At 49.6% G+C, this 15,919-nt stretch overlaps 2 protein-coding genes across 3 annotated transcripts in view; one reads left to right on the forward strand and one right to left on the reverse strand.

Moving 5' to 3' along the window:
- Positions 1-15,919, reverse strand: part of PPAT (phosphoribosyl pyrophosphate amidotransferase) — a 53,009-nt gene that overhangs the window by 16,074 nt on the left and 21,016 nt on the right. Inside the window, exon 1 of one of the 2 annotated variants that reach the window (XM_064149338.1) lies at positions 2,904-3,046. The exons of the other annotated variant lie outside the window; for it this stretch is intronic. The gene's annotated coding sequence lies outside the window, so the exon portion shown is untranslated. Of the gene's footprint in view, positions 1-2,903; positions 3,047-15,919 lie in introns of those variants that run through there. 2 annotated transcript variants of the gene reach the window in all.
- The window catches only part of PAICS (phosphoribosylaminoimidazole carboxylase and phosphoribosylaminoimidazolesuccinocarboxamide synthase), a 43,416-nt gene continuing 30,033 nt past the window's right edge, over positions 2,537-15,919 (forward strand). Inside the window, exons 1-5 of the mRNA XM_064149336.1 lie at positions 2,537-2,996; positions 7,646-7,732; positions 9,917-10,363; positions 12,442-12,531; positions 14,007-14,078. Of these exons, the coding sequence (XP_064005406.1) occupies positions 2,606-2,996; positions 7,646-7,732; positions 9,917-10,363; positions 12,442-12,531; positions 14,007-14,078 (1,087 nt within the window). The 5' untranslated portion in view covers positions 2,537-2,605. The remainder of the gene's footprint in view (positions 2,997-7,645; positions 7,733-9,916; positions 10,364-12,441; positions 12,532-14,006; positions 14,079-15,919) is intronic.

The following is a 15,919-nucleotide window of genomic DNA, read 5'->3' on the forward strand; positions in this document are numbered from 1 at the left end:
AAGCACTGGCTCAGGATCTTACTGCAGCCCTATTTTGGTCTGGGCATAAAATAACAGCGAGTGCTTAATCTGAAAAGCCACTTCAGAGTGATAGTCTAGGCTCTGCAGCAGGCTGTATAACTGCTCTATTTCTGCTTGGGTTTGAGGGGGGTGTTAAGAAACCGATGGTTTTGCCTGAAGGAATACAGTGCCCCCTCCACGGATCACCAATGCAAAAGCTCTTGCATTCTTGCACTTGAGCAGTCAAGCTGGCATGTACAGCTATAAAAGGTTTATGGACCCTCTGTGAAAGCCTCTGAGCACAAAAAACCAATATAGATCATCTCGGCTTCTGAACTCAAACAAAACAAGTCTGGCACAGAGCAGCCACTGCAAACCAAAATGCTTCTGAGAGCAGATCAGCCCCAGGCTGGTGGCTGAGCAGAAGAGCTGGATCAGCTGAAATGGCAGATCTCCCTTGCCTGCTCTCTGCTCTCCTTACCCTGGCTGGCTCCCTGATGCTGCCTTGCCAGAGGCAGGCAGAATAATGCCCAGCTGCCCAAGGTTTATAACTCATAGAACCATAGAATCATAGAATCAGTCAGGGTTGGAAGGGAGTGCAAGGATCATCCAGTTCCAAACCCCCTGCCATGGCCAGGGACTCTTCACACTAGATCAGGCTGCCCAGAGCCTCATTCAGCCTGGCCTTAAATACCTCCAGGGATGAGGCTTCCACCACCCCCCTGGGCAACTCATTTCAGGGTCTCATTCCTCATCCACTGAAAAGATATGCTCTGCAGACTGGACTTTTGTGTGGGTAACAGTGCAGGCTGCTCCATTTTCCTTTAAAAGGCATCCTGGAACAAGGCAGAAGATCACTACTAACAAAACTGCTGCCATGTACTCACCACCTTGAAACATTCCCAGGGGCTTTGGTGCACCGACAAGCTCCTGTCACTCTCATGTATAACAATGACTGAAAAGCAAAGCCAGGTGGGGTTGGGCTCTGCTGCCAGGCAGCCAGCAACAGAAGAAGGGGACACAGCCTCAAGCTGTGGCAGGGCAGGTCTAGGCTGTGTGTGAGGAGGAAGTTGCTGGCAGAGAGAGTGATTGGCATTGGAATGGGCTGCCCAGGGAGGTGGTGGAGTGGCCGTGGCTGGAGGTGTTGCAGCCAAGCCTGGCTGGGGCACTTAGTGCCATGGTCTGGTTGGTTGGGCAGGGCTGGGTGCTAGGTAGGGCTGGATGAGCTTGGAGCTCTCTTCCAGCCTGCTTGGTTTTACGTGCAGACTATTAGACAAAGATGCTATTTGTGCACTGGGCTGGTTTAACCCAGCCGAAGCCACTGGAACTATTCAGCATAAGCAACTCTAAAACCGGGCACAACAAAAGCCTCCAGGCTGGATGCTGACCTACAACCGAGCATCCCCAGCTCCTGAGGCAGGAGTCACTACCCTCAGCTCTGTGCAAAGCACACTTTAACGGCACGTTTGCTTACCAAAAGCAAAGCAAAACAAACTTCACCCACACTTGGAGGGATATATTCTGTTACTGACACGAATCAGCAAGAGAGAGGTCGGAGATGAGGACGTTCTTAAACGCTTCATTTAACCGGGGAAGGTGCCCCAGCTACAATCACAAGGGCTGGTAGTAAAACTCGATGTGCTGCACACAGCAGCTTTTAATCCCAACGTTAATATTCCGGGCAATTGTCATTTAGATCCTGGCACCGTCCCTCGAACATTAACAAAATCAATAGCGAGGGAGAGGGAAGCAAACATCCTGCGGGAGAGGCCCCTGCTGGCCACAGCCTTCATGGAGCTCAACGGCACCGACACGATTCGTTACCAGTCAGCTTTTCACCCGTGCGAGCCTCCGATTAAATCACCACTAATAACACCACCGATATCAGAGTTCGAAACGTGTGTATGTGACCGTCACTGGAAAACAAGTTCCCCCCACGACGAGCGCCTGTAACGGGGGCACAGGGGCGGCCGCCATGGCTGGCGAGACAAGCGGGCCGGGCGGGCGTTCAGTCGCCTTTGCTTCTTCTCCGGTGGAGCAGGATGGGGCGACTCAGTCCTTCTCTCCTCCCTACAGCGCCGAGCACAGCACCCAGCTCGCCGCCAACTCCCTTCCCCAGCGGGGTTAAAGGCGGCCCAGGAAGGCGCCGCCGGGGTGCCGGCCGCGGGCCCTCGCCTTCCCCGCCGGGGTGCCGGCCGCGGGCCCCTCGCCTTCCCCGCCGCGCTGCCGGCCGCGGGCCCCTCGTCTCCCCGCCGGGGTGCCGGCCGCGGGCCCCTCGCCTTCCCCATCGGAGTGCCGGCCGCGGGCCCCTCGCCTTCCCCGCCGGGGTGCCGGCCGCGGGCCCCTCGCCTTCCCCGCCGGGGTGCCGGCCGCGGGCCCCTCGCCTCCCGGCCGCGCCCGCCTCCCGCCGGAGCTGCTTGGCTCGGCGGCCTCAGCGCCCAGCCTGCTTATTTGGCAGCTTCTCAAGTTACTCCCCTCAGGCGGCTTGAGCCAGTAAAACCAGATCCTTTCATCTCGGCGCAGCTTACTGACAACCAGCCGTCTGGTTTCCTAGGAAACAAAGTCTTGGCTAGAAATAGTGAATCATTTCCAGGTCACTTTCAACATGGAGAGTGGAGCAGGGAAGCATTGGACTGAGGAGGAGGTTAAAGCCTTGCTAAGCGTCTGGTCAGAAAAAACCATCAGAAAGCAGCTCCACGGCACCCTGAGGAATAAAGGAATCTTTATCTACATTGCTAAAAGGTTGCAGGAGTTGGGGGTTTGCAGGGACTGGAAACAGTGCCGTGCAAAGTACAAAAACCTCAAGTACGAGTACAGAACGGTTAAATATGCCCACACCTCGGGGGATGCCACTAAAACCATGAAGTTTTTCCATGACCTGGATGCCATATTGCGATACGAACCTGTCACACAGTTAGCAGCAGAAGAGAACGGCAGGTGTTGTTCTGCGACCCAGCCACGGCTCCACACAAGCCCCACAGCAGACAGCACGCAAGGTAAAAAAAAACAAACCACAATCTGGGTTTGTTTCTTTCCTTTTTTTTCCCTTCTTCTTCTTCTTCCTTTTTTTTTTTTCCCCTCCTCCCTCCCTGCATAAAACCCAGAAGGGACCGAAGGGGAAGCCTGAGTTTGCTAGAGCCGAAAAGGAGGTTGCACAGCCCCCAGCAGCTCTGTTAGAAGTGACTTGATGCGCTCGTCCGCGCAGGGGAATAAAATGTTAGCACCCACCAGTGTCGAAGCCTGTAAATACAGCACAATTCCGCTAAATACGGCACAATTCCGGCGGAATTAGGCTGCTGGCACCGCTGGTGCCAAGGCTCCTGCACTGGCTCGGAGCATGACGTTAAGAAAAGCTCTTTTTCTTTCTCCTTGACGTTTGTTTGCAGCACTTTGGCAAGCGAGGCTTTGTAGGGCTTTAATTCGTGTGTAAACTTGAAAGTAAAAGGCTGAGGCTGTCGTTTTAATTTGTTATTACTTTTTCTTTTAATGATTATTTGTGATACAAGTGAAATTTAGGATCTTTAGCCTTATCTCTCTGTAAGTGGACAAGTGTGATGGCTGAAGGTAAATTGTGTTGTAAGCAATTCGACTTAAACGTTGGAAAAAGAGGAGGCTGCTTAGTACCATCTCATTAAAACGTGTGATGCAGTGGGGGAAAGAAAACCCCATCGTGTTTATCAGGTAAACCAAAGGAATGCAACTGCTTTTATTCTGGAGGGGCTTGCATCTCTTGTTTCGTTCAGCCTCCTCGACATGTGCATTTCATTCGGGTCAATCTGCTATCTGACATCACTTAACATCTCCTCCTCACATCCTAAATGGCACCGAAGCATAGGCCCCCATAATAGTTATAAATACCAGAATAAGATGGCTAAGAAAGGAGAAATAAACTTGGCTGTTTGCTCCCACAAGTATGTGGCAATTGGCAGTAATTAAGATTGTGAATATTTTTTAACAGGACAAAAAGCTCAGCACTAGCAGGGGGGGAAGGGGAGCGGTGAGGTGTGATCATCCTCGCACCTTTGCACATCTCCCTCTACAATCTGTTTGACAAGCCTGAGAAAAAGAAATTGCCATTTTTCATGTCTTCTGTTTACCTTAACCAAAAGCTTGACCTTAATTTGCCATTGCTAGCAGACAGTCTCTAATCTGTCAAAGTCACTTTGCATTAAAATGGCAACTTAATAATATTTTAATGTGTGGCAATCAATTTCTATTCTTGAACTTGCAGAGCTGAGGTGAGTAGAAGCTGCTACATGTCTGAGGACTACATGAAACTAAGGCAGCATCCTTCATGTGAGGATCTGTCCTTAAGATTACCTTCTGTGTTTTGAAGTAGTTTGCACCAACAGTTAATTCTAATTCTCTCCTGCCTTAGACCTCCAGCCAGTTTAAATCACAGAAGCTTAATTTCAGTTGTGAATCTCTAACTAGAATATATGTTTTAAAAAGACAATCCCCTCGGGGTGATGCACACCTCGTTCTGAAGTGTTACGACAGCCTGGTTTTAAGTGATATAATGAAATGTATCTCTTCAATGCACAGGCATTTGTTACTCCCTTAAAAATAAACAAACATAAAAACTAACGAGTTTGATGGACACAGGAAAATTTACTGCAATTAACTGTAATGGTGCAACATTAATTGGTTAGGATTTTAAATGCAAAGTTTGTCCCAGCAACCATAATTCAACATGCAAAAGAAAACACACCGAGACAGAAATGTGTCCTGCAGCTCTGCAGAATGCATACAGCCACAAGAAGGAGCAGGGAGAACAGCTGTGAGAACATCAGCTTCCTTCATCGAGGAATGCAAACCAAGCCAGGAACACCAGACCGGGGGCCCACTCCTTCTGCAGCTGCAGTCAGAGTTGCCATGCCGGCCCAGCTCTCTACTTTCGAAGGGCACTTGGAAGGCATCTGTGGCTCTGCAGCTGATGCTGACAAATCTGGGCACGTCTGAGGGTGCTGCTCCCGCAAAAGGGGACAGGATTCCCCAACGCGGCTGGAGGCATCTGGCTGCCCCTGCCCCAGCACTGAGCCTGCCTGGTGCCCCACAGCCTGCGGCAGGAAGGGAACTGCGTTACCTTTATGTTGGTGTCCTCCTCAATGAGGCAAACTGACTCAATACATTTCTGTCCCCTTCTGGGGCTTCTCCCTTTCAACCAGGGTGCCAGAGGAGGAGGGGGAAATGGTCCCTCCCCTTTGTAAAGAGGCCGAGAAGCCTCATTTTGGCAGAAGTGGAGGAACCAAAGATAGGTAGGACTGTGAGTTGGGTAGCAAAAATGAAATGCTCTCAAGAAGCTAAAGCCTGTGCCAAGTACTACTGTCTGCCATGCACATCTTTCTTCAAACACCTGGGAGCCATACTGATTTGTTCTGTTTAAAAAGCACAAGGCACAGGGCATGCTCCCAAACAAAGGACTGCATTCTTACCAGTCTGCTTAGCCCCAGTCTAAGGACTCACACCCATCCTGACTGTAAAGCTACGAAGGAGCAGCTCTGACTAGCTCAACTGCTGGGGGGGGAAGGAAGGGAAACGAAGGAAAAAATAGCTTAGCTGTATGAGACTGGATTATACTTCTCTAGCATGTAACTGAAGAACTGAAGAACAAGAGTTGGGGCTCTGCAGCCTGGAGAAGAGAAGGCTTTGAGGAAACCTTATAGTAGCCTTCCTGTGTCTGAAGGGGGCCTATAGGAAGGCCGGGGAGGGACTATTGACAAGGTCTGGGAATGACAGGAGGAGGAGGAATGGGTTTGAACTGGCAGAGGGGAGATTGAAACCGGATGTTAGGAAGAAGCTGTTTGCAGTGAGGGTTGTGAGACACTGGCACAAGTTGCCCTGGGAGGTTGATTCTGTGCTCCACAACCTCCCTGGAGGTGTTCAAAGCCAGGTTGGATGAGGTCTTGATGCACTGCACTGGCAAACACATACACTGGCCACTTCCTTTGCTTTTCGCCTTAGCACAGCAAGCACAGAAAACCCCCAAGTCTGGGCAGAAATGCATCAGCAATGAGAATGTTGTCACATGGGGAAAACCCAGACGTGGAAAAAGATCCTTCAGAAGTGCTGACTTGAGGATGCCACTCTACATAGTTTCCCATGCCTGGACTGTAACATAAAGTATGTCACTGACAGGACACCAGGAAAAATGTTTTCCCAGCAAGAATGGTCAAGCATTGGAATGAGCTGCCCAGGGAGATGGTTGAGTCGCCCACCCTGGATGTGTTTAGAAGTGGTTTGGATGTGGTGCTTGGGGATATGGTTTAGGGTGAAGCTTGTAAAGTAGGGCTCTTGGTTGGACTTGGTGATCCTGAGGGGCTTTGCCAGCCTGAGTGTTTCTGTGAGTCTGTGACAGCTATTTTATATACAAACGTTTTTTTAACACATGCACTACTCTTATTGAATAATTTTTTGCTCATGAGATTATCCCCCCCCCACATCAAACATTCCAACATCTGTTTGTGCTAACTGTTCTTATTTACTGAAAATAAGAAATTGTTCCTCTTTAATATCACAATGTAACGATTAAAACTTGCTGGCCCAAGTGCCCATGGCAGATGCAGCAGCCTTCCAAGAGAATTCATTTCCCCTGCTTTGCAGTCCTTGGGCAGGTAAATCACCAGTCCCAGCTGGTGCTGGAGGCATCAGCACAGCTTTCCCTTCATCAGCCAGGCCGCAGCGGGTCGCAGCTCCTGCCAGAGAAGCAGGGCTGACAGCTGGGAGCAGTGGGAGATCAGAGCACTGCACCTCTGAGTCATCCTGAGCCTTGCTCAAAGTCAGGATTTAGGATAGTGTTTTGATAGAGCTCCCAGTGCAGCTTCACTTGGTCAGCCTGCATCCCAACCGCACCTCCTCGCTGACTCTGGTGATGAAGCAGCGCAGCACCTCAGAACACACAGCTTTGATCTGTGTGACCCCCCTTGCTAGGAGCTGACAGCCACTCAGCTCCTGGAGCAGCCCATCAACATTTCAAACCTTCTGCTACAGAAAATTACCACAGAACAGCTGAAAAGTCTGTCCTGTGTGAAAATTAAGCTGGTTCAGAGCCTGACTTACATATGCCGCTTAAAATACTTCAGGTGGCAATTGCTGTAGCACTGCTTTTGAAACGACTCTGGGAAAGCTCCACTGTGAAAAGTTAGCTACAAATAATCTGCTCTCTGCTCACAATACTTTCCCCCTTTTCCTATGCCATTACTGAATTCCACAGATTTCCAGAAGTCTTTGCAGAACATTCTTGTTGTCTGCATACTCTGAGTGTTCCTCTTGGGATCTGTTGTTGTTATATGAACGGATTTGTGGTGAACTGAACTCATGTGCAAAGTCTGCTTTTATTTTGTGTCTCTTACTTTTCACTCTGCTGTCCACCCCAAATGCTGAGCCAGACAAGCATAGGAGTCACCAGCATCAAGTCAGTTTCTGCAAGAACTCTAAAATACACTTCAAACATGTTTTCTATGGAAGACAAAATAATTTCATGTACCTTATGGGGCCAGGCCAAATGAATTTTGATTTTAAATGAAATACGAATTGAGAGTGGAGATGACAAAGCTTTTCACTGTGTATGGACATTTTCACTTAAACTAATTTAAGCTACTTTAGTCCATACCTCTTTTTCACCTCAAATCTCTTTCCTTCCCAGGTGAAATATCAGTTTCTTTAGAAGATGATGAGGATGTTCCAGGAGATCCACTACTTTTTATGTCCCATGTCAGACCAGCCCGACTAGGTATAGTATGATGGTGCAGAGATCAAAGCCTAAGAAGGCAGCATGGCTGTCAGGGCACATTCAGTTTCTGATCAGCAAAGCTTTAAAGCAGACACCTTTCTGCATCGCCTCCTTCCCAGTTTTAGCACTCAGCAGTCTCTTGGCATCGCTGGATCCTGCCTGCCTGCGGGTGATGTAACAGCTGCATGACCATTGTTCGCATTACAGACACACCCCATGCTATATAGCTTCATCATATCAACCTCCTCGAGTTTGTTAGTGCCAGTGCAAAGTCTGCCAGATGTGATACCCACTGTCCCCTTGTGGAGTTTCTCTAACTCGTGTGCTTCCTGCTTATAGCAGCAGAAATGTATGGCCTGAGCCATACTCTGCATGCAGCACTACACTACGTCACTAGAACTCACTGCAGCCAGTATCCACAGCAGCAGGGCAGCTCAGCTGCAGATGAGCCTGCTGGTGAAAATCATGGTCTGCAAAAGTAAAGAAACCACATTCCTGCCAAACTGCCCCATACTCTGCCCATAGCTTTGGCTGAGAGGTGCAGGGACCAGCTTCCACATTTGGAAGTTGGTGAAGAATGAACTGCTCTGCAAATACAGGTAGCTAACACCGAGCAGAGACTACATCAAGCTTATGTGATGGTGCCACTGTCCACCATGGCAGTTCCTACAGCTGCAGTCACATAACCATTTCCTTTCACCTCTTCAGGAAAAGAAGTGAAGAAAGCACAACTGATGTGGCACCTGAGAACTGTCCTACTCAGTGAGCTGCCTGCTGTGGAGTCCAGATTAGCATAGGGCTAACGGGGTTTAAATATGGTACCCATTAGTACTGCTTTGGCACAGTTAGGATGAATTACAGAGATGAGCACAGAATGCCTCTATCTGGGGCAGGTTTGTCCCCAGACATGTTGTTAGACACAAGCATGCTCCACTGCAGCTGGGTGTTTAAGCAAAGGTCAGATTTTGTGTCATCACACAAAGCTCAGTCACTGTAAGGCATCCAACCCCTCTAAACTGGCTCAACCTCTTATAGTAAGGCACTGGCAAATGCACTGATCACTTCAGTATGACTGCAGAAAACTCTGTCAGCCACTGTGCAGCTTCACATTTGCTCTCTTTGATAAAGCACTGGAACTGTGGGGGGTTTAAATAGCTACCTTTGAGAAGATTTAGCAAATGCATGAGAAACCACTTTCCAAACCAGTTTCCAAACCGAACTGACAAGCAAAACAAAGTCTTAAAGCAAATTAGAAACAAGGAAACGTTAAACAAATGCAGGAGAATGACATTGGAGTGTTTTATCTAACTGCATGCCATCCTTCACCTCCTAATACTGAAAACCAACACTGAAGGCAGGAGGACAATGAAAAACAGATTAGATCTGCAGGGAAGATAAGGCACTTGTTTGTCCGCTTGCATGGTTTTGTTTTACAGTAGAAACTTGCAAAGATATTTCACCAGCCTGGAGAAAAGTGGAGGTGCTGCACCATGGGAACTGGCCTTGTTATCACACAGATGTGCTTCTGTGACTTAAGGCAAGAAGTCTCCATTCCTCAGCTCTCCACAGATGATAGAATCACCTGGGTTGGAAGGGACCCCTAAAGGTCATCTAGTCCAACCCCCTGCAGTGAGCAGGGACACCTCCACTAGATCAGGAGGGCTCTGCTGTGTTAAGATCTCAGGATTTCAAGACTGAGATTGTTCAGCTTCTTGCCCTTGTGCACACGGCAGGTTTAAACCTCTCCAGGTACATAAATGCAGAAGGCTGAGGCTTGATGTTGGTGTCAGTGATGTAAGGCCCAGCACTGTGCTAGCACAGGACTAGGTCACAGTGCTCATTCCCAACACCTGAAGCACACAGCAGCTTGGTAGTTATCCTCAAAGGTGCTACCAGTAGAAGTTCAGTGCCTGAGGGCACAGAAATGTGTCCCTTAGCTTGCTGGACTCTATGTGCACTATCTTAAGGGCACTTTTCAAGAGCAGGCAAAAAGAAGATGTCAGAATTAACAAAGCTGCTGGCAAATTAATAACCAATAGCTTAGGTTTGATGCCAGCTCTGCTCCATCTTCCCCTGGAGGGACAAGCCATGAGGAAGCAGCCTACTTCCTTCTCATTGTGTCCTTCCCCCAGCCCAGCTCCGCAGTGCAGGTAACCCCTGTCTGTGTCTCTCCCCTCCCCGCAGACGCTGCAGGTGAGGCACCGTCGGCAGCAGAGGCTTCCAAAGCACCGGCTTTGATCCCGACCGTGGCAAACGAAGGAGGCAAGCACTGGACTATTAACGAAGTCAGAGCTCTGATACGTGTGTGGTCAGACAGAAATATCCAGCAACAGCTGGAGGGGACCGTGAGAAACAAAAGAATATTTGAACAGGTTGCTGCTAGACTTCAGAAGTTTGGAATTGACAGGGACTGGAAGCAATGCAGGACTAAATACAAAAACCTGAAACACGAGTACAAGAGTGCAAAAAGTGCCCAAGACTCAGGGAGCACAAGCAGAAGTATGAAATTCTTCCGTGAACTGGATGCTATTCTGGGGCACAGCACCGTGGAGCAAGCAAGGAAATCAGACAATGATGAAAGTGAGAGGCCTCCAGAGTGGGCAGAAGCAAAATCAGAAAAGGAATCCATAGGTAAGTACTTGAGCTACCCAGATGGCATTTAAGAGTTTCGGGTTTCCACCACTAGAGAGAGCTTAAAAAAAGGCTCTCTGGGCAGCCTGCTCTAGGGTAGGGTGTCCCTGGCCATGGCAGAGGGGTTGGGACTGGCTGATCCTTGTGGTCCCTTCCAACCCTGACTGATTCTATGATTCTAAAAACCCAAACCCCAAAATACAAACAAACCTCCTGGAGGTGTTCAAGCAAAGCCTGGGTGGGGCACTTAGGTCTGGTGCCATGGTCTGGTTGATTGGATAGGGCAGGGGGACAGATTGGACTGGATAAGTTTGGAGGTCTCTTGCTTCTCTGACTCTATGAAAGAGCAACCAGCTGGATTAGCCAATCTGATGGGGGAGGAAACCCACTGGATGGAAAGTTCCTACTTTGCCTAGCAGTGTTGTCTCAGAACAGGTCATCTTTCAGAATGAGTGACTGCCCCAAACTCTGTTTATCAGAACTGAGAACCAAAGGAGGAAGAAAAGAGATGGAAGATGTAGGATAAGATAAAGTGATACAGACAGAGCATTCCAATTAAAATCACAGCAGAAGAGACTGTTTCCAGCTTTGATTAAACAAAATGGACTGGAGAAATGGTCAGGTTGTGTTACCAGAGGGATGAAAACTCAACTCTGTAGTTATAAAAATTGTTTTTTAAAAAAAATACTTCAAGTGTCTTTCTCACATGGTCCCAAATAGCCCAGTTTGAGTGGCCTTTGGGAAAGACACCAAGCCAGGAGCAGCTGTGGAGCTGTTGGAGGGTAGCAGAGTCCTGCAGAGGGACCTGGCCAGGCTGCATGGGCGGGCAGAGGCCAAGGGGTTGAGACTGAACAAGGCCAAGTGCAGGGTTCTGCACTTTGGCCACAACAACCCCAAGCAGCACTACAGGCTGGGGACAGAGTGGCTGAGAGCAGGCAGGCAGAGAGAGAGCTGGGGGTGCTGGCAGAGAGGAGCTGAAGAGGATGCAGCAGTGCCCAGGTGGGCAGCAGAGCCAATGGCATCCTGGGCTGGCTCAGGAGCAGTGTGGGCAGCAGGACAAGGGAGGTTCTTGTGCCCCTGTGCTCAGCACTGCTCAGTCTTGTGTCCTTGAGTACTGTGTCCAGTTGTGGGCTCCTGAATTGCAGAGAGCTGTTGAGATGCTGGAAGGTGTGCAGAGAAGGGCAGCAAGGCTGGGGAGGGGCCTGGAGCACAGCCCTGTGAGGAGAGGCTGAGGGAGCTGGGGGTGTGCAGCCTGCAGCAGAGGAGGCTCAGGGCAGAGCTCATTGCTGCCTGCAGCTGCCTGCAGGGAGGCTGTAGCCAGGTGGGGTTGGGCTCTGCTGCCAGGCAGCCAGCAACAGAAGAAGGGGACACAGCCTGGAGCTGTGCCAGGGCAGGTCTAGGCTGGCTGTGAGGAGGAAGTTCCTGGCAGAGAGAGTGATTGGCATTGGAATGGGCTGCCCAGGGAGGTGGTGGAGTGGCCGTGGCTGGAGGTGTTGCAGCCAAGCCTGGCTGGGGCACTGAGTGCCATGGTCTGGTTGGTTGGGCAGGGCTGGGTGCTAGGTTGGGCTGGCTGAGCTTGGAGCTCTCTTCCAACCTGCCTGATTCTATGCTTCTATGATTTTATGATTCCAAGAGTTTCAAACTAGTCAAGACAACCATTGTGAAGACAGCAAAATGGATAGCACCACGAATGTTCACAGAGGCTGCCTTTAGGTTTGTGTGGTTATTGACAAGGAACTTGGTAATGGATTCATGCAGAGTTAGAGCAGAGCAACAAACCTACACCCCCCAGGGTTTACAACAGCCTTTACTGGTATGTACAAGAAAAGAGCAGAGTTAAAGATCACACTCTGGATTACACACTCACAACCCCACAGAGAAGGTGCTATTATGATGGCCAAATGTAGGCCTGGAAGATGGTAAAGTCAAATATAGAACACAGGCTCTGGCTTAGCTCTGTGAGAATACTCAGGGGCAAGGACTGCCTCTTGGGTTGCTGTCTCTAGGCTTTTTGCCAGTGCCTCCAGCATGTGGCACAGGAAGGCAGTGCCCTCATTAACACAGCCTTGTTCACACAGACATGCCTGGAGACACAGGTGAAGAGGATTCTCTCAGCAACCTGTCAGAAGACCTACGAGCAGCAGACACAAAGAAAGCTGCTGACTCAGGTAAAGAGAACAATCTTCCATGGCATACAAGTCCCTGCCTTTAGTCGATGCAGCTGAGTTCTAACATCAGCCCACACTGCAATTGGTTAGAAGATGCAGAGCCCTACAGAGCTCCTAGGCAGGAGACAACAGCGCAGTGCTGACCGCGCTCCCAGCCCAGCACACGTGCAGATCTGTGCTGCTCTCTTGGCCAAAAGCTGTCCAGCAAATCCAAAGACTTGTGGCCCAAGGAGCAAAGAAGAGACTAAAGGTTTAACCGAGTTGAGAGCTTTGCCTGTCTCCCCCAGGAGCAGGACTGTGTGCATGAGCAGCATTCTCTTCAGGGTCATGTGCTCACTATTTGCTTGGGGAACTGCTTGTGTTGGGTGATGAAAACTTCAGTTAGGAGTATCACTGCTGGCACTGAATGTGCAGGCCATATCACAGGCTCACAGGATGTTAGAGGCTGGAAGGGACCTCTGCAGATCTTCCAGTCCAACCCCCTGCCACAGCAGGACCAGAGAATCCAGCGCAGGTCGCACACAAACACATCCAGACAGGCCTGGAAAGGCTCCAGAGAAGGAGGCTCCACAGCCTCTCTGGGCAGCCTGTGCCAGGGCTCTGGGACCCTTCCAGGCAAGAAGTTCTTCCTCATGTTGAGGTGGAATTTCCTGTGCTGCAGTTTCCGTCCAGTGCCTCTTGTCCTATCCCAGGGCACAAGTGAGCAGAGCCTGTCCCTGTCCCTTCCTTCCTGACCCCCAGCCCTCAGCTATTGATAGACATTGCTCAGATCCCCTCTCAGCCTTCTCCTCTCCTGCCTGAACAGCCCCAGGGCTCTCAGCCTCTCCTCACCAAGCAGTGCTCCAGTCCCTTCAGCATCCTCACAGCCCTCCCTTGGACTCTCTCCAGTAGATCCTTGTCCCTCCTGAACTGGGGAGCCCAGAGCTGGATGCAATATCCCAGGTGGAGCTTAGCAGGGCAGAGCAGAGCGGGAGGAGAACCTCCCTCCAACTGCTGGCCACACTCTTCTTAATGCCCCCCAGGACCCCACTGGCCTTCTTGGCCACCAGGACACACTGCTGCCCATGCAGAACTTGTTGCCCACCAGCACTGCCAGGTCCTTCTCCATAGGGCTGCTTTCCAGCACATCACCTCCCAACCTCTGCTGGTGCAGTTTATTGTTCCTTCCCACGTGCAGGACCCTGCACTGATCCTTGTAGAAGCTCATTAGGTTCCTCTGTGCCCAGCTCTCCACTCTGTCCAAGTCTCCTGAAACCATAATTTTCAGGGGATGCAGGAGCTGAATGCTCTGCTAGAGGCATATGAATGTCTCAGAGGCTGACAGACTTGGCACAACACAGGATCTCATGACCTCTTTCAGCAGCAGGAGGCAGAACCTGGTCTAAATTAAGCACTAAGGAGTATTTTGGCAGAATTTAAAATGGTCTAAGGTGAAGCTGAATGATTTTAATACCAGATCAAAAATCTTCTGACAGATGATGTTACTGCAAGCACTGATCCAGAGAGTCAAGCAGCTCTGCAAGGAATGAAAGAAACAGCCTGGACAAGTAAGTAAAGACATGGTTGGGTTTTGGTTGAGCATTCCAGAGCTATTACACTTATTAATGTTCATTTACTAACCAAGAAATTCACAACTGGCCCTTTACCAGGTCACCATGGCCACATGAGGCATTCACCGGAGAGAAAAGAGGTTGCAATGAAAAGTGCATTGCCCATAGGGACCTCACTGTGAGAGAGACAAAACAGAAACACTGTTTTGTGGGACCCAGTTATGGCTACCTGTCCCCATCAACAAATACAGTTGCTACATGGCCATGCAGTAGTGTGACACTGCAAGAATCTGACACCAGCCTGTCACCTGACATTGGTATTAGCTGCCTGCAGCTAAGGAGTCCTGTAACTGGACTGCAGCCTTCCAAATGAGGTAGACAATTCAGTGAATACTTCTAGACAAGTTCTGAGGCATCATTTTTGACACTTGAACATTCCTTTGGTGGAGATGTCAGGACATCTATAGCTTGGATACTATTTCCTTTCCCAAGGAACTTTAACTGCATATTCTGTTTGTTCCTGGGCAGCTGTAAGCACAATCTGATTTTGTAGGGAAAACAACTAAAAAGCAACTGTTTCAGAACCTCTCATATGAAGAAATACAGTTCCCATAATTCTTTCCCTCGATCCCAAAAGGAACACTACAGCCTCAAATAATTTTATCACAGGTGGTAAAGCCCACCTGGATTTTAATGTTTTAATGGGGACACAGAATCGCAGAATCAGTCAGGGCTGGAAGGGACCACAAGGAGCAGCCAGTTCCAACCCCCTTGCCGTGCCCAGGGAGACCTCACTCTAGATCAGGCTGCCCACAGCCTCAGCCAGCCTGGCCTGAAACACCTCAGAGATGAGACTTCCTCCACCTCCCTGGGCAACCCTTGCAGGCTCTCACCACTCTCATGGGGAAGAACTTCTTCCTAACCTCCAGGCTGAATCTCCCCATTTCGAGCTTGGTTCCATTCCCCTCAGTTCTATCACTACCTGACAGCCTCAAAAGTCCCTCCCCAGCTTTCTTGTGTATAACACAACACATAAGGAGGCACTGCACAGAGCAGAGAAAAGATGCAGGCTTTCTGTGCTATAGACCTTTTATCCTCTTCTTGTGCTGCCTGCTCTTCCTAGACAGGTCACATACATTGAAAGTAAGAACGTGGTTGGGTGCACAGTACTGAAGGGGCTGTTTGCACAGCAGTAGAGGTTGGATGTATAATAAACACTCTGCCTTTAAAAGAACTGTAAAAAAACACATTTTGACCTAAGAAAAGAGGAATTCTGTCAAACTCCTATCGGAGCACCTTGCTAATTAGTGGATGGATTCATGTGCTCTGTTCTGCACACACTCACCTAGATACACATCCTAGCTACTGTGGGCCAGACTCGAGTGAGGCAGAAGGGAAGATGGTATCAGTCAAAAGACAAAGGTGCCACTTTCAGCCAGATACCAACTTCTTTGATGTTTTGTGATACTACCTTTCTTCTCTGCTGATGTTCATTTGTACTCAAAGAGCAGCAAACACCCACCTGAGAAGGAAAAGGCTGAGGTAAACAAATCCTTACAGCTCAGTGCCCTCCAGCAGCCTTCTGAATAGGCCAGCAGAGGGTGGAAGAGCACCACGGCAATCACAAACCCAGTTAGCTTTTACCAAAAGCAGCCCAGGAAAGGCTAAGGCCACTGTAAATTCTTCTGTTTTCTCATACAAGTCACCTATATGAAGTCAAACTAGGAAGAAAACTTGATCTGGTCACCCTGCCCAGTGTTTCCTGGGGCACCTTCATGGGCAGGTAATTCTGGGGATCTGTTCAGAAGAGCCAACTGCTTCATTTGCACAGGCAGCAG

Source organism: Pogoniulus pusillus, chromosome 9 (assembly GCF_015220805.1).
Source record: "Pogoniulus pusillus isolate bPogPus1 chromosome 9, bPogPus1.pri, whole genome shotgun sequence".
NCBI classification, from domain to species: domain Eukaryota; kingdom Metazoa; phylum Chordata; class Aves; order Piciformes; family Lybiidae; genus Pogoniulus; species Pogoniulus pusillus.